General features: G+C 49.7%; 2 protein-coding genes across 8 annotated transcripts in view; one reads left to right on the top strand and one right to left on the bottom strand.

Moving 5' to 3' along the window:
- PPL (periplakin) overlaps window positions 1-7,736 on the top strand; it is a 34,088-nt gene extending 26,352 nt beyond the window's left edge. Inside the window, exons 18-23 of the mRNA XM_047087822.1 lie at window positions 701-894; window positions 2,077-2,227; window positions 2,996-3,079; window positions 3,740-3,856; window positions 4,340-4,432; window positions 5,073-7,736. Of these exons, the coding sequence (XP_046943778.1) occupies window positions 701-894; window positions 2,077-2,227; window positions 2,996-3,079; window positions 3,740-3,856; window positions 4,340-4,432; window positions 5,073-7,736 (3,303 nt within the window). The remainder of the gene's footprint in view (window positions 1-700; window positions 895-2,076; window positions 2,228-2,995; window positions 3,080-3,739; window positions 3,857-4,339; window positions 4,433-5,072) is intronic.
- Window positions 7,737-8,702: 966 nt separating this feature from the next.
- Window positions 8,703-27,922, bottom strand: part of UBN1 (ubinuclein 1) — a 38,928-nt gene continuing 19,708 nt past the window's right edge. Inside the window, exons 9-18 of one of the 7 annotated variants that reach the window (XM_047087422.1) lie at window positions 27,554-27,683; window positions 27,268-27,386; window positions 26,860-26,988; window positions 26,528-26,674; window positions 17,854-17,904; window positions 17,717-17,759; window positions 15,334-16,557; window positions 13,597-13,840; window positions 13,225-13,314; window positions 8,703-10,922 (exon numbers count right to left, since the gene is read on the bottom strand). In XM_047087422.1, coding sequence (XP_046943378.1) covers window positions 10,873-10,922; window positions 13,225-13,314; window positions 13,597-13,840; window positions 15,334-16,557; window positions 17,717-17,759; window positions 17,854-17,904; window positions 26,528-26,674; window positions 26,860-26,988; window positions 27,268-27,386; window positions 27,554-27,683 — 2,227 coding nt within the window. In that variant the 3' untranslated portion in view covers window positions 8,703-10,872. Of the gene's footprint in view, window positions 10,923-13,224; window positions 13,315-13,596; window positions 13,841-15,234; window positions 16,558-17,716; window positions 17,760-17,853; window positions 17,905-26,527; window positions 26,675-26,859; window positions 26,989-27,267; window positions 27,387-27,553; window positions 27,684-27,922 lie in introns of those variants that run through there. The other 6 variants (XM_047087418.1, XM_047087419.1, XM_047087425.1 and 3 more) reach the window with 6 other exon arrangements.

Genomic DNA, 27,922 nt, shown 5'->3' on the forward strand with positions numbered 1-27,922 from the left:
AGGTTTTGAAAGGCTGCGGTGTGCCAAGTCAGAAGTTGCGGCCGGAGAGCTGTGGCATAAATCCCAGCTACTCCTGGGACCCGCGTGGCTTGTGGAAATCAGGTGCCAGTATCTGCATAATCCGCCCAGATTTCCAGGATCTGTGGGAGAGCAGATCCAGCCTGCGGGGCCCGCATGCTCTGGGAGCACGTGGCTCCCCCCACCCGCAGCGTCTACTTTACCTGCACAGTTGCCACGGGGCCACTTCACATGTCTGCCCGCCTGACTCCTGAGGGCACACGGGTCCGTGGGCCCTTAGGAGGCTGCTTATTCACACACCAGTCCACAGAATCCTCGCTCTGTGCTGAGATTCTCACCTCAGAGCCAAGGAAACTGGCTCAGACAGAAAGCCTCTGCCCAGGCCTTAAAGCTGGAAAGCAGCTGGCCACTCTCGTCCTGGGCACATGCTGCTTCCTGCAGGGTTTTTACACGTTAGTTTTTCCGGCTGGTGTTCCCGGCGACGGAACAGAACGTTGCAGAGATGACCACCACATTTAATGAGAAACACAGAGGCAAAACCCCCGTGCTTCTCCTCCCCACCCCCCACCCAGGCTTCCCACCCCCAAAGCCAGAGGCCTCAGGCAGCTTGGGTGGTGCTGCCCTGACCCCCACCCCGGGGCTCTGACCGCAGCGCCCACCTTCTGCCTCTCCGCCCCGACAGGCCCTGGCCTCTGCGCTGCAGGCCCAGGAGCCCCTGCTCGGTGACGTGGAGCAGAACCTGCAGGCAGCCAAGCGCTGCTCCAGCTCCCTGGCCAGCCGCTTCCAGGAGCACTGCCCGGACCTGGAGCGCCAGGAGGCCGAGGCGCACAGGCTGGCCCAGCGCTCCGACAACCTCCGCCAGCAGGTGGAGCTCAGGTGAGCAGCCGTGGCCGGGCGGCAGCCTCCGCTTAGCTCGTCTGCTGTGAGGCTGCCGCAAGTGGTTTGCTTTCTAGATTTTCTCATTTTGGAAAAAGCAATCCATCTGCACAGTAAAAACCTCAAGGTGATTACAACGACCAGCCCCAGCCAGCCCAAGGCAGGCGTGGCTACCATTTTGTGTACACTTCCAGAAATGTTCTTGAGGAGCTGGCGGGCGGGGGGTGGGGGCCGTGACATCAGTGACAACACAGCACATGCACCGCGTCTTGCTTGTTCCTGTCCTATGTCCTGTTGGTCTCAGGAGTCCCTAAGTGTGACCTCCTCTTGTGTCTTCCGGAAGAGCTCCTGTAGAACAGATCCCGCTCCGCCTTCCTTCGGTGCTGGGTACAGTTCACCAGGGGAGCAGCCATGCAGGCCTGCAAGCGGCTTTTGTGTGTCGCATTTTAACTACAAATTCAGCCTCTTTAATTGGTATTGGACTTTTCTGGGCCATCTGCCCTGGGAGGCAGGTCCAGTAGCTTGTGTCTTTCGAGGAACTTGTCCATCTCATCACGTAGTTGAATTTAGTGGCATAAAATTGTCCTTAATATTCTGTCTGATTTTCACTGTTCACAGGACTTGAGGGGATGTCCCCCGCCCCCATTCCTGATGTTGTACCTTTCCTCGTTCTATTTGTATATACATCTTCTTTTTCCTTCCTGATTCTTCTGAGGTCTATCAATTCACTGCTCTCTGTTGCTGTTCTCTTTCATGGGCATCTGTTCATTATTTCCTACTGCTGCTTAGGTTTGCTCTTCTCTTTTTTTAAAAAAATATTTTTTTAATGTTACTTTTGAGAGAGAGAGAGAGAGAGACAGAATGAGAGTGGGTTGGGGCAGAGAGAGAGAGGGAGGCACAGAATCTGAAGCAGGCTCCAGGCTCTGAGCTGTCAGCACAGAGCCCGACGCAAGGCTGGAACTCAGGAATGGTGAGATCATGACCTGAGCCAAAGTGGGACGGCCAACCGGCTGAGCCACCTAGGTGCCTCAACTGCTCTCTTTTCGAGCAATGTTTAGGTTATTTTATTAGGTTATATTTGATCCCTCCTGCTTTTAAAACATGAGCAAAGAGGACTTCTTTAAAAAGAGACAGGAGGCATCTTCTGACTGCGGCAGAGGCCTGACAGGCTTTCCTCCGCAGGGCCCAGAGCCTGCAGAACGCCAGGGCCGCGTATGACGACTACCGCAGCGGCTACGACCACATGCTCCAGTTCTTGTCCCACATCCCCAGCTATGAGCCCCAGGAGACAGACACCCTCAGCCAGATGGAGACCAAGCTGAAGAATCAGAAGGTAAGGCGGTTGCCTCCGTGTTCACAGGTCTACAGTGGCATGGGGACTGCTGGAGGTCAGCAAGGTCCCTTAAGACCTCGGCCCTGCTTGGCTGCCAGCACCTAACTCTGAGAACAAGAATGGCCTCGCTCCCGCCTCAGTGCCCAGCACAGGGCCTGGCCCAGAGTGGACAGTCCACATAGGCTGGCTGAATGAGCAAATGGCTACAGCAACACATGAGGAGCCCTCATGGTAAAAAAAAAAAAAACAAAAAACAAAACAAAACAAAAAAAAACAATCCTGTTTCCCAAGTTCAGAGTCCTGGTTGGCTGGAAGGCAGCAGTGTCTTGGGACTGAGGGACACAGGACCCCAACAGCCTAGATTCAAACTCAGGTTCCAACCCTAATGGCCATGTCCTTGTGGGCTAGTCACTGAAGGTGACTATGCCTCAATTTCATTACTCGTAGACTGGAGATAATGATAGCACTTACCTCACAGGACAACTTCAAGATAAAATGAGATCGAAGATATTAGAAGAGTGCCTGACATTTCGAAGCACTCTGTAAATACTGGTTTCCTGGCAAAGACGATGATCTTCCTGGCCCTTCTTCACAGGGTCAGAGAATCGCCTTTTGTGACCAAGAACTGTATACAAGGAAGCCGTTCATGAAACTTTGTACTACAGAAGTTGCATTTCAGATTCTGAGGAATCCAGCTACTCTGTCAAGGGTTGTTTTTGTTGGTTTGTTTCTTAATTTTTTATTTTAAAAGTCCCTGTTGTTTTACAGAACCTGCTAGATGAGATAGCAAGAAGGGAAGAGGAAGTCCAGAAAGTCTGCACCTCCTCCCAGCAGTATCAGCAAGCTGTTAAGGTGAGCCGGGAAGCTCCTGCCGAGTGCAAGACAGCAGGGCCTCGTCCTGTCAGGAGGGCTGGACAGAGAAGGGCTAGACCTGGGGGGGGGGGGGGTCGTCCTCGGGCACTGTGGGCAGCCCTGGAAGCGGGCACAGCCCTTTAGGAAAACAGTGTGTCCCAGATGCTGAACACCAGAGAAGGGATTGCTACTGCTTGAAGCAGTAAACAGGGAGAATTTATCCCAGAGGGAAAACAAAACAACAATGGAGGATAAATAAAAATCTTCGTAGCAGCAGCTATTATTCACAACAGCAAAAGAAAAAAACTAGAAATACCCTACACGGCCGATGGATTACGGAGTCAGCAAAGGAATAAAGGGGATCCGAGGCAGCAGGAGAACCGGCTCAAGTGCTGTGGGGAGAGAGCAGAGCACCACACTCGGGGCCCCGAGGGGGCTCTGTCTGGGGCGGGAGGGCACGGCGCGCCTCCTTTCTGTCGTGTCCTGGGTTGTTGAGGGACACAGCTCTGGACAGCCGGCATGCAGATGATTCTCAGCACCTCCTGGCCGTTACTACAGTACGCAGCCGTGCAGACCTCCGCAGTCCGCTACAAGGGGCAGAAGAACACTTCTGTCTCTGTTGCGGTTGTCTGCCCTCCACCATGGCTCTCTCTCACCCAGGACTATGAGTTAGAAGCAGAGAAACTAAGGTCCCTTCTTGACTTGGAGAATGGAAGGAGTAGCCACGTCACCAAGAGAGCCAGGCTCCAGTCCCCCGCTGCCAAAGTGAGGGAAGAGGTGAGTGGTGCAGGCGGGCCCTGGGGGAGGCACGGCACACAGGCCTCTGAGATGCACCCCAACAGGGAAACGGGGCCGAGAGCCCTCCTGGGTGCTCGGTAAGGTAAGACAGGTTTGGTTAAGAACAGATGGTAGACTTGTTCTCGGGCAGTGATGTGGATATACCTGGAAAGACAGCCTGCTGCAGGGATCTGGGAGGCTCCCACAGGACTCCTCCTAAGTAAGTACACGTGGAGAGCTGGGGTTACTTCCTTCCGCGTATGAGTAAGTGCAAGCTCCGAGAGGAAGACCTGCTCAGGGTCATGCAGACTTTCGCCTTCATGCTCTAAATCCAGTTCCTCCAGCAGCTGAGACTATAGTTCAATTCCAGGTAGCAAGAGACCAGAAGCTACCCTCTATCCCCAAATGCCAGACTTTTCAAACACGGTCCACCTCGCTGCTGCTCAGCCTGTTGACTCCTGTTTGCTGACTGCTCTCCCGTAGGAAGCGGCTCTTGCTGCCAAGTTCACTGAAGTTAACGCCATCAACAGACAGAGGCTTCACAATCTGGAGTTTGCCCTGAGTCTCTTGAGACAGGTAATGGATCTCCTACAGGTCAGACATTCTACTTCCCACTATTCCAGCAGGTAAGAAATCAGGCTCATTCTGCTCCCACAAAACAGTCTGTGAGCTGGTGGCAGTGTCCCTGGCTATCGGACGGCACCAGCGCAGGTAGTGGCCCAGCCAGCGCTTCTGTGAGCACGAAAGCAGCATGTATTCCATCCAGCAAATATTTGCTGGGGCCCCAGGGCAGGTAGCTTGTTTTCAGAGGCCCACGTCTGTCCGTCTATACAGTGGAAAATGAAGCAGGGCCACCGTGGAAGCCTCTGTCTGTACTGAGTGCACCAAGCAGGGTGCAGAACAGGGGACGACCACTTCTGCAGAAAAAGAAACATGTGGCATGCACTCAAAATGTACGTCTCAAAGACGACAGCCTCTGGGAACAGGACCGGAGGTGGGATGCTCTGCCATGGTCGTCAACTACTTTACTGTTCAAAAAACCTAAACTATTTGTTTCACCATCTTCTAAAGTAACCCAGGAACTCAGTGAACTCGACACCGAGGGAGCCTCGGGCGTCACAGGGTCTGACCTTTCCATGGGGGACTGAGGTGCGCTCCGACCAGGTGGGAACAGGCCAGGCCGCGCGTTAACCATGCACTGTCTTCTCCTTCTCAGCAGCCGGAGGTGGGAGCGAGCCACGAGACCCCGCAAGGTAGCACCCCGGGCTCCGCGGTGGAGGAGACGTGGAAGGTACAGAAGGAGCTGGAGGAGGAGACTGAGAGGAGGCAGCAGCTGGAGAAGGAGGTCAAGAGCGCACAGGAGGAGATCCAGACCCTGCAGAATCGGAGCCCGCAGGAAGCGGTGGTACAGAAGGAAGTGCTGAAGAAGGTGCCGGACCCCGCACTCGAGGAGAGCTTCCAGCAGATGCAGCGGACCCTGGTGGAGGAGCGGCACAAGAACCAGCTGCTGCAGGAGGAGCTGGAGGGGCTGCGGCTGCGGCTGCGTGCCCTGGAGCAGGAGACCAGGGACGGGGGGCAGGAGTACGTGGTCAAGGAGGTCCTGCGCATCGAGCCGGACCGAGCCCAGGCGGACGAGGTCCTGAAGCTGAGGGAGGAGCTGGAGGAGCTGAGGCGGCAGAAGGGCACCCGGGAAGCAGAGGCAGCCCTCCTGCAGCAGCGCATCGCGGCCCTGGCCGAGGAGAAGGAGCGGGCCCAGGAGAGGGTCACCGAGAAGGAGGTGGTGAAACTGCAGAACGACCCCCAGCTGGAGGCAGAGTACCGGCAGCTGCAGGAGGCCCGGCAGCGGGAGGGCAAGCTCAGGGAGGAGCACGAAGAGGAGCTGAGCTTCCTCCAGGACAAGCTGAAGAGGCTGGAGAAGGAGCGGGCCATGGCAGAGGGGAAGATCACAGTGAAGGAGGTGCTCAAGGTGGAAAGGGATGTGGCGACCGAGAGGGAGGTCGGTGACCTCAAGCGCCAGTGTGAGGACGAGGCTGCCAAGGCTCGCACCAACCAGAGGGAGAAGACTGAGCTGCTTCGCAAGATTTGGGCCCTGGAGGAGGAAAATGCCCGAGTGCTGGTACAGGAGAAAGTGCGGGAGATTGTGCGGCCGGACCCCGAGGCAGAGAGGGAAGTGGCCAACCTCCGCCTGGAGCTCGTGGAGCAGGAACGCAAGTACCGGGGGGCCGAGGAGCAGCTGAAGAGCTACCAGAGTGAGCTGGAGGCGCTCAGGAGGAGGGGCCCCCAGGTAGAGGTCAAAGAGGTGACCAAGGAAGTCATCAAGTACAAGACTGACCCCGAGATGGAGAAAGAGCTCCGGAGGCTCAGGGAGGAGATCGTGGACAAGACGAGACTTATTGAAAGGTGCGACTTAGAAATCTACCAGTTAAAGCAAGAGATCCAGTCCCTGAAAGACACCAAACCCCAGGTGCAGACCAAGGAGGTGGTCCAGGAGATCCTCCAGTTCCAGGAAGACCCCCAAACCAAGGAGGAAGTGGAGTCTCTGCGGGCCAGGCTCTCAGAGGAACAGAAGAAGCAAGTGGATCTGCAAAGAGAGCGAGCCTCCCAGGAGGAGAAGATCAGGCAGAAAGAGGAGGAGCTGTCCCAGGTGAAGGAAAAGGTGGTCCAGCAGGAGGTGGTCAGGTACGAGGAGGAGCCCAGCCTGCGCGCCGAGGTGAACGCCTTCACCGAGAGCATCGAGGTGGAGCTGCGGCAGATCGACAGCCTCCGTGGGGAGCTGCGGCGGCTGCAGCGCCGGCGCGCAGAGCTGGAGCGCCAGCTCGAGGAGCTGGACCGCGAGCGGCAGGCGCGCAGGGAGGCCGAGCTGGAGGTGCAGCGCCTGAGGCAGCGGCTGGCCGACCTGGAGAAGGAGGAGGCGGAGGCCCGGGAGAAGGTGACCCTCAAGCAGAAGGTGGTGCTGCAGCAGGACCCGCAGCAGGCCCGGGAGCACTCTCTGCTCAGCGTCCAGCTGGAGGAAGAAAGGCACCGGCGGCAGGTCCTGGAGAGTGAGCTCGAGACCCTGAAGCAGCAGCTCGTCAACCTGGAGAAGATGGAGGTCAAGGAGAAGGTGGTCTTCTCTGAAAGCGTCCAGGTGGAGAAGGGCGACACCGAACAAGAGATCCAGAAGCTCAGGAGCAGCCTGGAGGAGGAGAGCCGGAGCAAGAGGGAACTGGATGCAGAAGTGAGTCGGCTGGAAGCCAAGCTGTCGGAGCTGGAGTTCTGCAACTCCAAGTCGTCCAAGGAGCTGGACTTCCTCAGGGAGGAAAACCACAGGCTGCAGCTGGAGCGGCAGAGCCTGCAGCTCGAGACCCGGAGGCTCCAGTCAGAAATGGAAATGGCAGCAACAGAAACCCGAGACCTGAGAACCACCAGCACGGCGGACTCGGGGACGAACCTGGACTCCAGGCTGTGGTCCCTGGAGAGAGAGCTGGACGACCTCAAGAGGCTCTCCAAAGACAAAGACCTGGAGATCGACGAGCTGCAGAAGCGCCTGGGCTCCGTGGCCGTCAAGAGGGAGCAGAGAGAGAACCACCTGCGGCGCTCCATCGTGGTCATCGACCCCGACACGGGCCGGGAGCTGTCCCCAGAGGAAGCCCATCGGGCCGGCCTCATCGACTGGAACATGTTCGTGAAACTCAGGAGCCAGGAGTGTGACTGGGAGGAAATCTCAGTGAAGGGTCCCAGCGGGGAGTCCTCCGTGATCCACGACAGGAAGTCTGGCAGGAAGTTCTCCATTGAAGAGGCGCTGCAGAAAGGACGGCTGACCCCGGCTCAGTACGAGCGCTACGTCAACAAGGATATGTCCATCCAGGAGCTGGCCGTCCTGGTGTCTGGGCAGAAGTAGGCCCAGCCCGGCCCTCCACCTTCTTGGAAGCAGCCAGCTGGCCGGCTGGCTCCCACCCAGAACCGCCGGGTCTTCTCCTCCGTGGCCCTGTGCGGGCTCTGAACCTGCACAGAGCTGAGCCCATCACCCAAGCCCGTCTCATGGTCATTCACCCTGGGTGAGGGACCCGCTTCATCCTCTGATGATCGGACAACCACAGTGCCCCTCTTCTGTCCCTTTTCCCACACATTTCCATCAATAGACTCTTCGTGTGACACCTGGAAACGACCCAAAAAACTAAAGCCATGACGACCGAGGCGAACGAGCCACTCCATGCTCCGGCCTTCACACCCCACATGGAGGCGCCCCAGGGCAGAAAGGCCTCCCTTCCACACACGTGTAGGTATACCAACGGACTGGGCCCCTCAGGGCTGCCAACCTGCACTCATGGCCCCCCCAGGATTGTGGCTGAGAGCCCACTTTCTGTCAGAAGCCTCCTGGTGACAGATCTGGGCTCTGTGCCAGAAGAGGCGCCAAGAAACCAGAACAGTGTGTGGCCTTCGGTGCTAGAGTGAAGGTTAACTGTCAGCCAGACTGTCCACCATCAGAAAACGTGTTGTGGTTCTCAAAATATTTTCATGATGGACTGTGTTGCTGTTAGCCTTAGTTTCAGTGCCTTACAAGTCTTGTGTGTTAGCTCACTGGTGTTTGGGTACGCTACACATTTGATTTTTCACCAGATGAATTTTATGTTCTGTGTTATCTCACGTATTATGGAAGAAAATGGGATTAGGGATTCTATTTCTAGTGCAAAATAAACACCTGGGTGGCTTGAGTCTAACTTCATGGCGTTTCTTCTTTTGCATGCGAAGCTTAGTTATTTCCCCTGCTCCTCTTGGCTTCTGGCCAAAAGGGATATTCCACATATACCAGCTCCTAGGGGAGGAAAAATTGGCTCAAATACGGTAAAAAGAAGGAGAAATGATGTTTTGGAAACCTTGAAACAATTTATTGAGTTGCTTTATACAAGATTAACAATTTTCACACCACCCCCCAACACCAACATCGTCGCGCCGCGCACAAAAGCCACAGCCCCTCTCACACCTAAGGAACGGCTGCTCCAAGGAAAGCCCCGCAGCGCCGCAGCCCCAGACCCCGGGGAGCCCGCTCTGCCAGCCCGTCTGCCCAGCCATGGCTGTTTAGGTCATTCACTCTTTCATTACCACAAATAAAGCATAAAGAAGAAAAAGAAATCTCATAAACTCCCCATCAAAGAAACGTTTCCCTGAGGCAAGAGGCATCACTAGATTCCTAAAAATGAGGGTATTCAGCTCCAGCTGCACACTCAATGGTACATGGGGAGGAGGGTGCGAGCGCTGCAGGGAAGGGACCTTGGGTGTTCTTGGGCGGAGAAGCCTGGAGAGTTCCCACTGCTCAGTGTTCACGGAAGGCCTCTGCACGGCTCTGAGCTCAGCAATACAAATCTCTTCTTTGGCTCTTTTGCTACTACCTAAGACTACTCTGTAAACAAACTGGAAACCCAAGTTGCAAAAAAAAAAAAAAGATATAATGAAGGGATAAGGAATCCACTTATCCACTTTAGCCAGATGTGAAACACATGTTGGTTCTTACATTTAAAAAAAAAAAAAAAAAAAAAAAAAAGCAGAGGCCTAGCCGGATAACTGAGTGAGGTCTTGCCCCGCTGGAAACAAGGCAAACCTCTGCATAACTGTGAGTTACTGAGCACTGTACCCTGGAAGGCAGGAACCAAGAGAGCTGCCTGTGTCTCCACACAGGTGTACATTCTGAGGAGGCTGTTGACTCTTAACATATTTGCAATCACTTAGCTGAAGCAGTCAGTTCAGATAGGCCTTGTGGGACACACTCCACAGGACAGGCAAGTGCCCTAAACATCCGTGTGAAGCAGCCGCTGGCTGAATGCGCTCCAGGGCAGCTGTCCTGGCCTGTCTCTGGCGCGCTCTCCCAGCTCATCAGCGCACCGCCCTCAAGTCAGCGCACAGCCCTGCTGCCCGGAGAGCCCCAGGACGTCAAGGCCTGTTTCTACATGGCAGATGCTTCACAGGGGCCTGTTCCTGCAGCTCTGCCTGAGAATGGTTTCTAAATAAAACAAACTGGAATGTCTTTGACTTGGAGCCCCTCATATCCTTGGCCCTCAGAGATGAAGGGCTTTGGGGCTCTTCAGTCCACCTGAATGAACTCTGAAAAAACAAAACGGGGGCCCTGGCTATACTGGGACCTGGGGTCTGGGGGCCCAGATGACCTTCAAGTCAGGATGGCAGATTAGGATGTGCAACTGTAAAAAACTCAAACTGGCTATGTCTTAAATACAGACATATCTTTTAAAAAAGTCTTCATCTGAAATCCACTCAGAAGGCCGAATGGACGTGTGTCTAATTCTGCTCCACCATAAAGGCACTGGAATTATGTCTTACTATAATATGACATGCATTCTATCCAATGCATTAATGGTAATGATGAAATCTGGACCAAAATAAGTGTCTTTAAAAATCCTGTCACAACTGTTGAATCTACAAAAGTCTTTTCTCTGAAAGAGCTTCATTGTCATGTTCAGCAGAGAAGCTGGCCCCCAACACAATGAGCACACGTTAGGTGTTCTGAGTATTTTTCAAAAAGACAAGGTAAGTCTCCCAGCTGTGTGTCAGCCTGGGTTTTTGTCCTGTTGAGCACACAGCCTGAGGATGGGACGGACACCATGACCATCGGGGATCCCACTGTGGCCAGGGGTCCCTGATCAGTAGGGCACCAGGAGGTACTCTGACCAAATGCCAGGGGGTCAGGCAGGTTTCAAACAGGTGCGCCCTGCTCTGCCCTGACACCACAGCTTCGTACAAGACCCACCACGCGCCCCAGCCCAGAGCTGCCCCTCCAACGATTGTCCATGACAGAGCCACGGGGCCCGGGGCACCAGGCCAGTCAGTGCCTCCACAGAGAAGCCCAGGGTTGCTCCCCTCACTGAAGGCACATCACAGTGCCAAGAGATGCTCCACTCAGCACTCACACCTTCGCCAGAAGGAAACCAATTGGCAGAAAGAGCATAGTGATTATCCAGTTTCTGAGACCTACTTGGTCAGCTTCCACCCAGACCTAAGTGAGTCGGGCCTTTCCTCTGAAGAGGTCACAATTTCCGTGGTACACCAGGCCCTTTTCCATGAAGCTGAGAAGCATCTGGAAAAAAATAAGCAAAAACAACACAAGTCTTTCAGGATCTCGGATTCCTTTAAGGCAGCAGTAACAAAAATTCAAGGGGATCACTTAACTAGCAAAAGCCCCTGAAAGCTGAGTTCCAAGGCTCAGACGAACCCAAAAACCCTTGATGGAGGCTGAGTGCACTGCTGCTTGCAGTAGCCTGCAGTGTGCACGGCACTCGGAGCACCAGAAGGCAGGGGCCCGACGCATGCCTGCCACGGGAGTGCGTGTGTTCTCGGCCGCCACCAAAGTCCCCTGGCGGGCTAGGCTCTGTGTGAGGTCCCAAGACCGTGCTGCACTCAAACAGCTATGAGACTCTCTCACCATCAGAATCCTCAGGTCCTACGAAACCAGCTCAAGGTGCTAAGAAGCTAGCGTTCTGAGTCTGCACGGGAAAGAGAGCAAAAAGCAGACGCAGTCACACAGCTTTCCATTTACAACCACTCAATGGAATCCTCCAACCTGAAGAAGGTGTAAAGGAGACAGAAATGGAGAAATGGTACAAAAAAGCACTTTCCCTTTTTTTTTTTTTTTTGGCACTAAAAATACCACAGGCCAACAGTCATGTTTCCAATGGCTCTTAAATTACTTTCTTTGTTTCAAAGTGTGACAGTTCCTGAAAGCAAGCAGAGGCAGGAGTACCTTTCAAACCTAGGTCTTGCCTAGGTGGTTCTGTGACCCCGCATTACCCTCTTAGCTACAGTAGCAGCCACCAGTTTGTGAGATGAGTCCCCTGCAGCTACTGCTTCCCTAGAGGAAAACAGAGCCCTTGTTCACACAGGCTTAGCCCTTCAGTTCTTTTCTCTAAAGAAGCAAAATTTCCACCTTACAAATCTTCAATCCATTCTTACAGGCAAAAGGCCTCCAGCATTCACTAGGAATATGTCAGCCTCGGGCCAGGGGGTCAGGGACCCACGGCAAACATGGAGGAGCTTACACTCAGAAACATCAGGCCACAGGCATGCCCGGCCAGGCAGCTCCCTAACTCCCACCCCGGTACCCGCACACCAGGGCTACCCCAGCCTCAGCATCCTGCAGAATGGCTCTCGCCTGACCGGTGCAGCCTCCCTGGTCCCCTCTGGAGCAGGTCTAGCGTAGTAAGAGCAGGAAGCCAAAACCAAGACCTGGTGAGCCTGCGCACCAGGGTCCCATGAGGTGTACTCAAGACTCAGGTTCCAGCTGCCTTCTCACAGCAATACCATACCCTTTTCTGAAAACCACTGCTCTATGGAGATGAAAAGCAGGAAAAGGAAAGGAACACTGCCCAGCTGTGTTCCTGAATGTCTGCTTTCACCCCTGAACTCAACCGAAGGCTGCTCCCTTGGGCATACTTTGTGCCAGCACAGGTAAGGGTCCCTCCTAAAACCTCACCATTGGGCTCTCCCTTTCACATAAAGCTTTAAGCACTTTTTACGGTGCCTGGGTGGCTCAGTCAGTTAAGGGTCCAACTCTTTTTAATTTTTTTTTTATTTATTTTTGAGAGCGAGTGAGCGAGCGAGCCCAAGTTGGGGAGGGGCAGAAGTGGACAGAGAGAATCTGAAGCAGGTTCCACACCATCATCACAGAGCCTGATGCGGGGCTCAAACTCACTAACCATGAGATCATGACCTGGGCCAAAACCAAAAAGGGAGATGCGTAACTGACTGAGCCACCAAGGCACCCCATTAAGCCTCTGATGCCTGATTTCAGCTCAGGTCATGATCTCAGGGTTCATGGGATCAAGCCCCGCATCTGGTTCCATGCTGACAGCAAAGAGCCTGCTTGGGATTCTCTCTGTCCCTCTCTCTCTGCCCTTCCCCCAGGTGACTTTCTCACCCTCACACTCTCCCTCCCTCCCAATCTCTCTCTCTCTAAACAAACAAGCAAATAAAGCCTTGAGAGCTTTCTGTTAGCTGCAGCACCTGGAAGGTATAGCAACTTAATTGAACACTTTTCAGTTCCCCAATTAACCCTTGGAAATGAGCACCAACATAAGCACCAAGTTTTGCTAAGGGAATTCCCCTGCTTTGAATACAGGCCATCACTGCCTCCCTTGTGAGCACACAGGGTAAGGCCGACCCAGTGGCAATCCCAAGTGGGGAATGAGGGGAAATTCCAAAGTGGAAGCCTATGTTGATCTCTTGGAGTCCCCAAAGAGCCAGAGCCTTCAAGGACAAACCAGGACAACACAGTGACAACGAGTAGAAGACACTGAACTCCCTGGCAGCAGACAAGGCATCTGAACGAGTGGAGAGCAGAACGCTGCGTGGTGCGTGTGGCACTCTGACCACCTGGCAATTACCTGGCAGACTCTGCGGGATGTGAGTGGACACGGCAGCGTGTGGGAGAGGCGCTGCACGGGGTGGGCTGGAGTGCAAGCCAGCCAGGAGACCTGAGAGAAAACAGGAGGGGAGAAAAGAACAAAACACACACATTGAAGACAGGAACAGAAAAGATGCTTCAGTGGTCGAGAGCCCAGACAACCTCCTGGACTGGTTCTGGGTCAGAACCCCAAGGGGAGGGGGCTCAGCACAGTTCCCAGGAATGCTGCCCAGGGTCACACACCAGACAAACACAGGAACCCAGCACACAACAACAGAACTCATCAATCAGCACAGGCAGTGGGGAACCTTCTGTCCATCCAGCACAAGGAGACAAGGAGAGAAGCACTTACTATGGTTGAGGCCGTGATGGAACGTCCCAGGGGCAGGACCCGTGACGATGGCATCCTTGGAAACCCCTGCTTTGGCAGAGGACTCGGCGCTGAAGGATACCACATGGAGAGGAAACTGGGAGATGATCCCTAGGGAGTTGGAGTTCATGGCTCCAGGCAGCTTCGGGCTGCCAGACTTGTAGGACGCAGACAGCAGATTTAAGGGCGAGGAGCTGGCCAGCAGCACAGCCCCACTCGTTCCTTTCTGGGGAGGAAACACAGCACGGTCAGAGCACCAGCACTGTTCAAAGCTCACTCACAAACCAAAGCTGGGGATGGACGTGCAGGGCAGGGACCCGCTTGTACACCACCCCTTGTGAAGGCAGCCCCTGCAGTGCTGCCCTCAAAGGAAGGAAGAGGATAGACTCTAAACTGGCACGGAGAGGAGCACCTGGGTGGCTCAGTCGGTGAAGCGTCCGACTTCGGCTCGGGTCATGATCTCGCGATTCGTGGGTTCAAGCCCCACATGAGGCTCAGTGCTGACAGCTCAGAGCCTGGAGCCTACTCCGGGTTGTGTCCTCCCCTTCTCTGCCCCTCCCCCCACTCGTACTCAGTCTCTCTCAAAAATAAATGAAAAAAAATAAAAAACTGGCATGGAATGGCTCCCAGGACCATGTTCATTTAAAAAACCAAGTATAGGGGTGCCTGGGTGGCTCAGTCGGTTAAGCGTCCGACTTCGGCTCAGGTCATGATCTCACAGTTTGTGAGTTCGAGCCCCGCATCGGGCTCTGTGCTGACAGTGCAGAGCCTGGAGCCTGTTTCGGATTCTGTGTCTCCCTCTCTCTCTGACCCTCCCCCACTCATGCTCTATGTCTCAAAAATAAACGTTAAAAAAAAAAAATTTAAAAAACCAAGTATAAATTACTCCTTTGTGTAAGAAAGGAAGACCATCTTACCCAAACATCCACAGATGTAGGTACACACAAACACCAGTGTGTTCGTATTTATGTACATTAAACATACACACACATACATATTTGTATGTTTTGACCTTTGTCTTTATAAAGAGATGGGAAAACCCTGGAAACTAAGGAACACAGCTACCTTGCAGGGGTGGTGCCAGGGTAGAGGTAGGTGAGATCCTGCTGTACATACCTTTCTATAGTTTTGTCTTTGTAACAACAGAGTCATTTTCTATGTTGGAAACATGAAAACAATTGTTCTCTCATTTCCCCAGCCTGCACCCAAACTTCCTGTAATTACCTACCGGCAAGCCTCATCAACCATTGGACTCTGTCAAACTGCCTTTATCTGACCTGCAGAGTCCTTTAAAATCCAACCAAAAGGGAATCACTCTTACAAGTTACTGATTTCCTGGGGCATGAACATCTCCACAAAACTGATGAGCTGAGAGATGACGCCATTTTCATTTACTTGTTTTGAGAGATAGACAAATAGGAGGCTATGAAATGTGAAAGGAGTTTTGTGGCTCATTCTGTGCCACCCAGGATCATAGCACCTCTGGCAAACCAGTCCTTTCCCTCTGCTCGTCCTCAGGAGAAGTTTCCAGCTCTCCCGGGATTCCTACCACTAGAAAAGCAAAAACCTACAAACAGGAAGCCCAGGCCTCCTTCCAGTTTCCGGGCTCACTATTCCTACCTGACCTTCAGTGTCGGATCTCTCTCTCCGACCAGGGCAAGGCAAGCGGCCCTGTCCACAAGACCCACGAGGGGCGGACTGCTGTGCCAGGACACTCACTGGCAAGGAGGTAGACGATGTCATGCTGCTAACTGCGCTGGACTTCAGGGAGGAGGTCAGTAGCTTTGCCACTCCCTGGGTCCCACCACTGGAGTCTCCATTTGGACCACCCGGAGGGGCCACCAGGGTCAGCTTTTGGGAAACAGGTGGTTTTTTCACTGCAGAGGCTGGGACGGGTCTGCTGGCAGACTGTCCTGCGGAGGGAGGCTGTACGCCGGGGAGCAGGTTCCCGGAAGTAGAGGTCTGGACTGGTGTTCCTCCAGAGGAAGAGCTGCTGCCAGAAGAAACCCCATGTTTAGAGACAGAGCTGGCAAAGGGACTATTCTTGTAAGACGGCCCTGAAGAGCCAGCGGAGTGCTGTTTTGCTGGATGGCTCGGGGCAGTGGAGGATGAGGCTGGGGTCTTATGAGAGGTGCTGCTGGAGACCGGGGGGCCTCCTGACGAGGCCGGCGTGGAGGGATGGAAGCTCTGGCCTTTGGTTGCTGTCTTCACAAGCTGGAGGAGGGAACGATGGCACTGTGGGGAGGAAGGCTTTGGGCCCTGGAGCTTATTGACAAAAGAAGCTGGGGGGGTGAAGCTCTTCTGCTGTTGAGCACCCGCGTGAAACACTTTCACCTGGGGGCCGGGCACAGGAGCTGCCGCCTGGGGTGTGTGAGACGTCCGTGGCAAGCCGTGGTGCTTTGCTTTGGACTGGTGTGCTTCCGGCAGGCCCTTGCTGAGCGCAGCCTGACAGGACAGCTCTTTGTAGCCAGAACTCTCCGTTTTTTTCTCCTGAGAGGACTGCCCCAGTGCCAAAGCCTGTTCAGCTAGAAAATTGAGGGGAGACTGCAGAGAACTAGAAGGCGATGGGGCGGAAGGGTTGGGCTTCGGAAAGTTCCTCTTCTCGTCTGTACATACGGCGCCTACGATCTTCTCTGCGGGTGCTTTCGAGGGTGCAGGCAATGTGAACTCAGAGCTCCCACCTGCTCTGCTATTCAGCACAGCCAGTTCCTTGGACACAACCTCCAATGAGGAGGCTGAATTACGGATCAAGTCTCCATCCAAGGAGTCCTCGAGGTTGATAGGAGCAGGATTAGCAAGGCTGCCAGATGCCTGGGATGAGAGCTCCCTGTTTGTGGCCCCAATGCTCAGGCCTCCTCCCGCGTGTTCTGAAGGCAAAGCCAGGGGGCCACCAATCTGACCTGATGGGACGGAAACCTTTTTGTCAGGCTTAGAAGAGGATTCCTAAAGGAAAGTAGAAATTCCAATGGTTAGAAATGTCCAAAGATGCCAACGCTGGCCCTGTGGTGAGGATGCAAATCTAAGAGTACCACAGGCCCCCAAAACCCAGGCTTTCCTGCACGGTCACAAAACAGGGGAGGAGCAGAGTAGCTGCCATGCCTGCTTGCACTTGAAAATGCTGCTACCCCTTCGCCCTCTCTGGCTCATGTCTGGCTGGCTGGGACTGGCTTACCAAGCATGCTTTCTTGTTAAGTACACATCCATCCACAAAGAAACTCTTATTCTGTTTCTGAAAAAGTGTAACACTTGAGCAAGAGATGTTCTCTCCCTGTTGGCCTCACATGGTCTCAGAGTGCTCCCAGCTGCACTCAGAAAATGAGGCATGGCATGAGAATTGCCTTGAATTAGCTTTCCTTTCCTCCCTGATCTTCTCTAGCACCTGTCTCTTCAGCTGGGCGCAAAGGAAAAGTCCTGTCACGGGAGCAGGAACAGGGTCTACCTCATTAATGCCACATCCTGAGTGCTTATTGCCGTGTGTCTGAGACACCGAAGGAGCTCAACAGATACTTAGGAATACAGAATCAGCACAGCTTACTCCCATGGACTAGGTGTGTTAAGGGCGCAGCAACTGGTAAAAATTTTGGCACAATAGCAATTTTTACTACACTGAGAGGTTTCTGCAATGCCTGAGATGGTTCTCGGTCTCTGCTCTCTACCCACTGTACTTCCCTCCATCTCTGCCAAGCAAATGCAACAAAGCCAGCTTCCTCCAGGCTCACCACTTAGCTGGCAGTGTTCTTCCATGAAAAATCTACCACCACGCTGCAAGACCTGAGCATCTGCAGGGGCTTTTCACTCCTCGGAGGGCGGTCGGGAGACCTCACTTAAATCTCACCACCACCCCCAGGAACTGGCCAGGTGGGTATGATCTCTTAGAACTAAGGCAGGAAGATATTATGTGGCCCAGCTCAGGTCTCTACCCTGCCAACCTCAGGCACCTGTAGTGGGGCAGGCTGCCTCTTGGTATAACCTCAAGAATGCCATCCTGGAGAGTTGCCTCCCAGTCCAGCAAAGCTCGACGAGTTGCTATGGTCAACTGACAGGTTTCACGTGCATGGCTGGAGGATGGAGAATGGTACATGACCAGAGCAGGCTGACTCACCTTCATCTTGATTTTGGATGATGCCATTACTTTCTTCTTGGCCCTAGTAAAAGGAATGAACACAGAAAAGGTTTAGAGGAGATCCACAAAGGAGATGAAAATAATAGTAGTCCTGGGAAGAGAAAACACGGACTCACAGGATTGATGTCAGGTGCCCATGGCCTCGTCTGCTCTCCTTAAACAGAGTCCTGAAATAGAGAACACTGGATGGTTTGCGCAAGCTCCCTGAAAGCAGGCACTCTTCTTCTAGAGCTTTCCTACCACCCCTGGTACTCAGTGGCTATTACGCCTTAAATATCAGTGGACTGGTGAGCTGGATTCCTAGTGAGAGAATCTAAAGTAGCCGCACTGGCCATTCAAAAGCGAAGAGTCTAGGAGTGACCCAAAAAAGCTATGGCTCTGCCCCAATATTTCTCATAGGATTTTTCCCCTAGAGACAGCAGTGCTTTCCTTACTGCTGATTCTTACCCCTTCCAAAGGTCAAATGTGGAGTGACCCACAGCATGTCTTTTGCCAGGAAAACACAACAAAATTTTCTTTGTGACCCTCCCTACGCACTTTCACAGGGATGCCTAGGTGGCTCAGTAGGTTAAGCATCAGACTTTATGGATCATGAGTGACCTTGGCTTGTAAGTTCAAGGCCCACATCAGGCTCTCTGCTGTCAGCGCACAAACCCCACTTAGGATCCTTTGTCTTCCTCTCTCTGCCCCTTCCCTGCATATGCACACGCTCTCTCAAAAATAAACATTAAAAAAAAAAAAAAAAAAAAGAAAAGAAAGAAATTCAATCTGTAAAGAGAGAAGAGCAATTCCACCTAAAGAAGGTACAGAGACAAGGAGAGGAAGTTCCATGACTTGAACTCTGGGAAGATGGTGGAGTAGGAAGAACCAGAAACTGCCCACCCTCCTGGACAGCAACTGCACTAATAATACAATCTGTCTAAAGGAACTATTTGGGAACGCTAGAGTGTGTTGAAGGATTACCGCGCTAGAGTGTGTTGAAGGCTTACCATGGGGGGCTGGGGGTGGGGGGGGGGGACGGGAGAGGCCTGGAGGGTAAACTGCTGTCAATTTCAGCCCTTAGCACAGATGCAGCCTCCTGACCCCAGCACCACGGCAGGGAGGTATACACATGTTCTGCAGCAGCTTGCACGCAGCTTGCGGGAAGTAGGGCAGGCAAAAAGGACCCTGTCCTTCAACTAACGGCGAAATCTCTGCTTTGGCTGCTAATTGCTGCTTTTCATCACAGAGGTGCAAAGAGGTGGGCAGCCACTGCTGTCCCCTTCTACCAACCATTGTTGCACGCCCCTGCCCCTCTGGCTGAGGTGACTTCCAGGGGATTTGAAAAACCAGTGCCCTTTGTCCCCGCTTCACTTATTCACTTTCCCACTTTTAGGAGACAGACATTAAAAACCAGAACATTCAAAACAACTGCATATATGGGGAAAAATGAGAAAGTGACTATACAAGTCCAAGGAAGGGTTTGGCCAAGACCTGGGAAGAAAGTTCACACCGCAGGCTGCTCCCTGGCACCGAGACCACCCACAACATTCACAAAAATAAAATCAATAAACAGAACAGTGACCACAGTTACCCATACTGAATTGTAAATTTGAAAGTTGCCGAGTTGATCTTATAAGAGTTCTCGTCAAAGAAAAGAAGAATTGTTACTATGTGAGGTGATGGATGTTCCCAAGAAATTAAAAAAAGGATGTGTGAACAAAATGGAAATAAAGAGATGGAAAACCTAAAAAGAAATCAAAAAGAGATTTTGGAGCTTTAAAGTGTAATAACTGAAATAAAAAATTCCCTGGAGATGTTCAAACACAGACGTGAGCAGGCAGAAGAAAAAATCCACAAATTTGAATAGAGGACAATGGAAATCGCCAAGGCTGAGGAACAGAGAGAAAAAAGACTGAAGAAAAGTGAACAGGGCATAGGAGACGTGTGGGACACCATCACTTGGAGCAGAACGCACACCACACACTGTACAAGTCCCAGAAGAAGAAGAGGGAGCAAAGGGCAGAGAGAATAGTGGACAAAAACTGGCTAAAAACTCCAAAAATCTGGTGAAAGAGATGAACATAAAAATCCAAGAAGCTCAAAAAACTCCAAGATGAACCCCACACAAAGCAATATAATCAAACGTTTTTTTCTAAAGTTTTATTTATTTCGAAAGAGAGAGAAAGAGCGCCTGCGCATGAGCAGGGGAGGGGCAGAGAGAGAGAGGGAAAGACAGAATCCCAAGCAAGAGCCATGATGTCAGTGCAGAGCCCTATGAGGGGGCTCAATGTCCTGAACCATGAGATCACGATGTGAGCCAAAATCAAGAGTTGACACTTAACCGACTAAGCCACCCAGGTGCCCCTATAACTGAACTTTTAAAACACAAAGACAGAATCTTCAAAACCCATAGAGAGAAGTAAATCATCATTTAAATTATCAACAGATTTCTCATCATAAACTTGGGAGTCCAGAAGATAGTGAGCTAATATACTCAAAGTGCTAAAAGAGGGGGCCTGAGTGGCTCAGTTGGTCAAGCGTCGACTTCAGCTCAGGTCATGAACTCGCGGTTCGTGAGTTCAAGCCCCGCGTCGGACTCTGGGCTGACAGCTCAAAGCCTGGAGCCCCTTCAGATTCTGCGTCTCCCTCTGTCTGCCCCTCCGCTGCTTGCACTCTCTCGCATTGTCTTAAAAATAAAAATAAACATCAAAGTGCTAAAAGAGAAGGTCAGACCAGAATCCAAATCCAGTAAAGCTGTCCTTCAAAAGTGGGAGAAATATTAAGATACTCCCAGATGGGGATGCCTGCGTGGCTCAGTTGGTTAAGCATCCAACTCTTGATTTCAGCTCAGGTCACAATCTCACAGTCGCGAGATTGAGCCCTGCGTCAGGCTCCATGGAGCCTGCTGGAGATTCTCTGTCTCCTGTTCTCTCTCTGCCCCTCCCCCTGCTTATGCGCACGCTCTCTCTCTCTCTCAAAATAAATAAAGATTTTAAAATATATATATATTTAAAAAAAAAAAAAAAGGTACTCCCAGATGAATAAGAGCTGAAGAAAATCGTGAGCACTAAACTGCCCTGAAGGAAATGCTCCAGGGCGCCCTGTGAGGTCAAATAAAAGAACAACCAACAGTAGTTCAAAGCCATGCAAAGAAATAAGGATCTCAGAAATGGAAATACAAGGGCAATTATAACAGCTAGTATTCTCATGAAAATGGTTTGTCACTGTGCTTTTTATTTTCTACATGACTTAAGAGACTAAAACTTTAAGGAAAAAAAGTAATTATTAGTATAAAAGCTAGCATTACTATCACTTTGGTTTGTAACTCCAAATCTTGTTTTCTACCTAATTTAATACACTAATGTATCTCTAAGAATTATCAGCTTATGTTTTAGAGCACATAATGTATAAAAATGTAATTTTGTGACATCAACAACCAAAAGGGGTGAGGACAGAACTGTAGGGGAGCAGAGTTCACAGGTCACTGAATTTATAGACGCAAGCCCTTCCTTCCATTAATTACTTTAAATACAAATGGATCAAACTTTCCAATCAAAACACTGAGATTAGCAGAATGGATAAACAACTCAACGCTGTCTACAAGAAACTCACTTAAGATCCAAAGGCAAAAACAAGTTGAAGGTGAAAAGGTGGAAGAATATATTCCACACCAAGAGTAACCAGAGAGAGCAAGGAGGGCTGTGCTGACATCAGATAAGAGAGACTTTAAATCAAGAAACATTACAAGACAAAAAAGGTCATTATGTACTAATAAACACCTCAATACAGCAGGAAGATATAATACTCATAAACACTCCTGCAACTGAGGCAAAAACTGACAGAACTAGAGGGAAAAGCAGACAATTTTACATTAAGAGTTGGAGACTTCAGTACCTCACTCACACTAATGGATAGAACAACTAGAAACAAGACAAATAAGACAACAGAAGACTTAACATATAAACCAGCTAGATCTAACAGACATACACAGAACACTCTACCCCACAACAGAATACATATTCTTCTCAAGTGTACATGACACACTTCCCAGGACACAGGCCACAAATTAAGTCTAAAGACATTTAAAAAGATAGACATTATACAGAGTATCTTCTCTGACCACAAGAGGCTACAGCTACAAATCAACGACAGAAGGAAAACTGACAAATTCACAAAATTGTGGAAATCAGAAAACATACTTTTTAAACAGTCAATGGAGCAAAGAAAAAAATCACAAAGGAAATTAGAAAATACTTGAAAGACAGATGAAAAGGAAAATACAACATACCAAAACTTACAGACACACCCAAAAGGATGTTAAGAGGGTACTTATAGCTATAAACATTTAAAAACAAGAAAAATCCCAAATCAACAACCTAACTTTACAACTTAAGGTACTGGTAAAAGAACAAATTAAACCTAAAGCCAACAGGAAGGAAGCAAACGCCGGAGATCAGAGCATAAATAAATAAAACAGAGAATAAATAGAGAAAAATCAGATCAACACAACGCACAAATCTTTAGCTCAATGGGCTAAGAAATGAGAGAAGACTCAAATTACCAAAATCAGGAATGAAAGTGGGGACATTACTGATTCTACAAATAAAAAGGACTGTAAGAGAGGCTATGAATAACTGCACACCAACAAACTGGATTACCTACTTAAAATGGACAAATTCCTAGAAACCCAAAACCTACCAAGTAATTCCCAAAGAAATAAAAATTCTGACTAGGGCTAAACTAGCAAGGGGACTGAGTCTGTGATCAAAAATCTCCCAACAAAAGAAAGGCCCAGACCTGATGGCTTCATGGGTGGATTCTACCAAGTATTTTAAGCACTACCAACCCTTCTCAAACTTTTCCAAAACTGAAGAAGAGGGAATACATACAAATTCATTCTATGAAGCCAGCGTTACCCTGATACCAAAGCCAGGCAAAGACACTGTAAGAAAACTACAGACAAATATCCCCTATTAATACCGATGCAAAACTCCCCAACAAAATACTAGTAAAGAGAATTCAGAAGCAGATTTAAGAAGATTATACATCATGACCAAGTGAGATTTGTGCCTGGAATGCAAGGGTGGTTCCATATACGAAAACTGACCAGTGTGACACGCCCCATCAACAGAATGAAGGAATAAAGCCCCACGTGAACATCTCAATTGATGGAGAAAAGACGCAGGACAAAATTCAACACCCTTTCATGATAAAAACACTCAACTAGGAATAGAAGAAAACTAGCCCCACATAATAAAAGCCATGTATGAAATCCCACCCAACCCCGCTGCCACCCCCAGTGAACATAATAGTCAATGGTGAAAGGCTAAAAGCGTTTCCTCTGAGATCACGAACAAGGTTAAGAATGCCTGCTTTCACCACTCCTATTTAACGTAGTACTAGGAGTTCTAGCCAGAGCAGTTAGGCAAGAAAGAGAAACAAAAGGCATCCAAATTGGAAAGGAAGAAGTAAGCTTATCTCTGCAGATGATATGATCTTTTATGTAGAGAACTCTAAAGATTCCAAAAAATTTTCAGAATAGATTTTGCAAAGTAGTAGGATATAAAATCAACATACACAAAAAACAGCTCCATTTCTGTACACGAAAAATGAACAATCTAAAAAAGAAATTACAAAAATAATTCCATTCACAACAGCATCCGAAAACAAAACAAAAACCAGGAATTAACCTCACTAGGCACGTAAGAGACTTGCACAATGAAAATGACAAAATATTGCTAAAAGAAATTAAAGACAGAAATAAATGGAAACACATCCCACCATGGATTGGACTTAATATTACTAAAATATCAATACTACCCAAAGCAATCTACAGATTCAATGCAATCCCTAGCAAAATCCCAATGACTGTTTTTTTGCAGAAGTAGAAAAACCCATCCTAAAATTTATAGGGAATTTCAAAGGACCCTGAACAGTCAAAATAATCTTGAAAAAGAATAAAGCTGGAGAATCACACTTCTTGATTTCAAAACTTACTACAAAGCTACAGTAATCCAAACAATGTGCAACTGGCATAAAAGCAGACACATGAACCAATGGAAGAGAACAGAGAGCCCAGAAATAAGCCCTCACATATACGGTCAAATGATTTTTCAACAAAGGTGCAAAGACCGATGAGGAAAGCACAACCTTTTCAACAGATGGTGCTGAAAAAGCTGGACATCCACATGCAAAAAAAAAAATGAAGTTGGACCCTTAACACCATATACAAAAATTAACTCAGCTTCATGACCCTGGATCTGACAATGGTATCTCACATATGATATCAAAGACACAAGCAACAAAAAGTACACAAATTGGACTTCATTAAATTTAAAAATTTTGCATACTGAGGAGCATCTGGGTGGCTCAGTCGGTTGAGCATCTGACTCTTGACTTCCACTCAGGTCATGATATCACGGTTCTGAGACCGAGCCCCACATTGGGCTCCACAATGAGTGTGACTCCTGCTTGGGATTCATTCTCTCTCTCTCTCTCTCCCCCTGTCTCTCTCTCTCTCTCTCTCTCTCTCTCTCTCTCTCCCCCTTCTGCTCCTCTCCCCCACTCACACTCTCTCTCTCAAAACAAGCAAATAAACATTAAAAAAAATTTTTGTGTGCATCAAAAGATACTATCCACAGAGTAAAATGGCAACTCACAAAATAAGAGAAAATATTTGGAAATCACATCTGTTAAGGGATTAATATTCAGAATACAAAAAGAACTCCTAAAACAATAAAAGAACCTGATTAAAAAATGGGCAAAAGACTTAAACATTTCTCTTAAAAAAAGATATAAATGGCCCAATATTATATATTAAATGATGCTCAACATCACCAATCACCAGGAAAACTCAAATCAAATATATAGGGAGATACCACATCACATCCATTACAATGGCTACTATCAAAAACCCAGAAAACGTCAAGTATTGGGAAGGATGTAGACAAATTGGAACATCTATGAACTATTGGTGGAAATACAAAATGATAAAACCACTATGGAAAACATTGATGGTTCCTCAAAAATTAAACATACAAGGGCACCTGGGCAGCTCAGTTGGTTAAGAGTCCAACTCTTGGGGGCGCCTGGGTGGCGCAGTCGGTTAAGCGTCAGACTTCAGCCAGGTCACGATCTCGCGGTCGGTGAGTTCGAGCCCCGCGTCGGGCTCTGGGCTGATGGCTCGGAGCCTGGAGCCTGTTTCTGATTCTGTGTCTCCCTCTCTCTCTGCCCCTCCCCCGTTCACACTCTGTCTCTCTCTGTCCCAAAAATAAATAAACGTTGAAAAAAAAAAAAAAAAAAGAGTCCAACTCTTGATTTCAGCTCAGGTCATGATCTCGCAGTCAGTCGGTTCGAGCCCCATGTCGGGTTCTCCACCAGCAGCGCAGAGCATGCTTGAGACCTTCTCTCTCTTCCTCTCTCTCTGCCCCTTCCCTACTCACACTCTCTCAAATACATTAACATTAATGACAAAATTAAACACACAATTACCATGTGATCCAGCAACTCCACTTCTTGGCATATACACAGAAGAACTGAGAGCAGGGTGTCGAAGAGATATTTGTACACTCTAGTTCATAATAGCATAGCTCACAATAGCTAAAACATGGAAGCAACCTAAGTATCAGCTTAGGATGAATGGATAAGTAAAATGTGATCTATACATACAATGGAATTTTATTCTGCCTTAAAAAGGAAAGAAATTCTGTAATGTGTAATACAAACAAATTCTTGGAAATATTATACTAAGTGAAATAAGCCAGTTACAGAAAGACAAATTTTGTATGACTGCACTTATAGGACGTACTCGTAGTAGTCAAAATCATAGACAGAAAGTTGGGGCACCTGGGTGGCTCAGTCATTTAAGCATCCAACTTCAGCTCAGGTCATGATCTCACAGTCCGTGAGTTCGAGCCCCACATCAGGCTCTGGGCTGACCGCTCAGAGCCTGGAGCCTGCTTCGGATTCTGTGTCTCCCTCTCGCTCTCTGCCTCTCCCCTGCTCATGCACTGTCTGTGTCTCAAAAATAAATAAAAACATTAAAAAAAAATTTTTTTTTAAATCATAGAGAGTAGAATGATGGTCACAGAATCTGGGCGGGGGGGGGGGGAATGCAGAGTTATTGTTCAATGGGTACAGAGTTTTCAGTTTTATAAGATGAAAAGAGTTATGGAGATGGATAGTGATGGCTGCAAAAACAATGTGAACGTATTTAAAACCACTGCACTGTGCACCTAAAAATGGTTAAGATGGTGAATTTTATGTAAAGTGTATTTTCTCCCATTTAAAAAAAAAAGAACAGAGTACTAGCTCCAGCTAACTTTCCTGTCCAAGTATTGCAGAGTCCATTTTCATGGGAAGCTATAGAACACAGACGTTCAGCACTTAACTCCAATAATCAGTCAGCCCTGTTCCTTGCAAATGAGACTTCTGTTCAGAACGGGAACGTGTTTCCAAGATGAAACTACTTCTCTACGTCTACCAAGAGCCAATATCTCAAAACAGGTAAGAGCACAGTGACGTGGGAAGAACATGCAGCCAACTCCAAACTAAAGTGTGACAAAGAATAACAAAGCCAAAACCCCATAGGTAACTTCGCTCTCCAAGGGAAGAGTAAGAGCCATTCACAGCAACCAGTATGGCCCCCAACTCCTCTAGTGGGAACAGAGCTGAGTCGGCTAGACAGTGACTCCCTGAGGGAAGGGACCGTGTTGGCCTGGCACAACAGAAGCACTCATATATGTCTTTAAGGCAAAAACACTCCACCTCATCACCACACTGACCATACTGGCTGCTCATGGCCCTCACCTGGCCTGCATCCAGCCTTTGGGCCAGAGAGGTTTGACCTCGGCATCCAGAAAGGCCTTCACATAGTCCTCCCAAGACTGGGTCTTATTGTTCCTCTCCAGATCGTAGGTCTCCAGTTTTATCTTCACCACGTGGCAGAGCAGCTCCCTGAGGAGTAAGCAGAAGTCAGAAACTTCAAACTACCCCAAATCCTTCTTTCAAGGTTTCAATTATGTGCTTTCAGCAGCCCTGATTAAAGTAAATGATTCTAACCTTCATTAGAAACACGGGAACATGCTCAGACACTGGCCCCACAAACCCTCCAATGAGGCAAGGTCCCAGTTTGGGCACACCTGATTTCATCATTCCATTGGAATTTCTTCCGGGGTCCCATTATCCTCCTGCCCCCCTTTTCTTCATCTTCTTCCTCATCAGAGCAAATCCGCTCCCTCTGCTCCTTGTCCTTCTCCTCTTCCAGCATCCTATAGCATGGAAAAAAAATCAGTGGGACCCTAAGGGTCACGGCCACAAAAGAACTACTTTCTCCCACCCACCACCCCCCTCCCCCACTTGCCCATCCCGACCCCGGGCTTCTAAGAAAAGGTGCAAATGCTGCAGAAGAGCCAAGAGTCTCATTCACAAATGTAATAATGAAACACACACACACACACACACACACACACACACACACACACACACACACACAAGAAAGAGAAAAGTCAAGAGGATGATGTCCCGTGAGAGCGATGGAACACACTTACTTGGCGACCTTGGCTTGTGTGTGTGCCTGGCACTCATCCTGGTACTTGGCCATCTGCTCTGGCATTGCCCTTCCAATGGCCTCCTTAAGCTTCTGGAGAGGCTCCTTTAGACGCCCCCCCTGCAGAAAACAGAACATAGTCTAAGACTGGTTTTTGTATCACTTCTTATACTGAGGACACACTATTGCACAAGGGCACTACAACAGCAGAGGTGGCATCTGTGAAGACTCAGTTACCCTCTCTGCTGGGCCCTAAAGCCAAGGGGCTCCATTCCAAAGTCACCCACCTGTTCATAGAGGTGAAGTTTCCGAGCACGTTTAACCAGGGTGTCCTTGCTGCAGGGCAGGAATGAAGCAAGATAGGCATATACCCCAGAACGGATTTGGCTACTCAGCTCCCGAGTTTGTACCTCTATGCTGAAGAACAGAACAGAGTCATCAAGGGTCCGTAGCTCACTGGAGCTTCTCTCATCATTAGGTCACCCTACCACAGAGAGGAAAACTAAGAGCCAAGAACAGGTCAAACCTTATGTCATCAGTCACACAATGTAACTAAGTGACCAGTGCAACAGATCTCCAGTAGTCACCAAATCAGAACTTCCACACCTGATGAACTCGGTTAGGTAAAGAGGGACAAAACCCTGAGGTCAAAGACA

The sequence above is a fragment of the Lynx rufus genome, unplaced genomic scaffold, assembly GCF_022079265.1.
Source record: "Lynx rufus isolate CCGP_SWC_20201006 ecotype Redwood Valley unplaced genomic scaffold, mLynRuf1.p SCAF_23, whole genome shotgun sequence".
In the NCBI taxonomy this organism is placed as follows: Eukaryota; Metazoa; Chordata; class Mammalia; order Carnivora; family Felidae; genus Lynx; species Lynx rufus.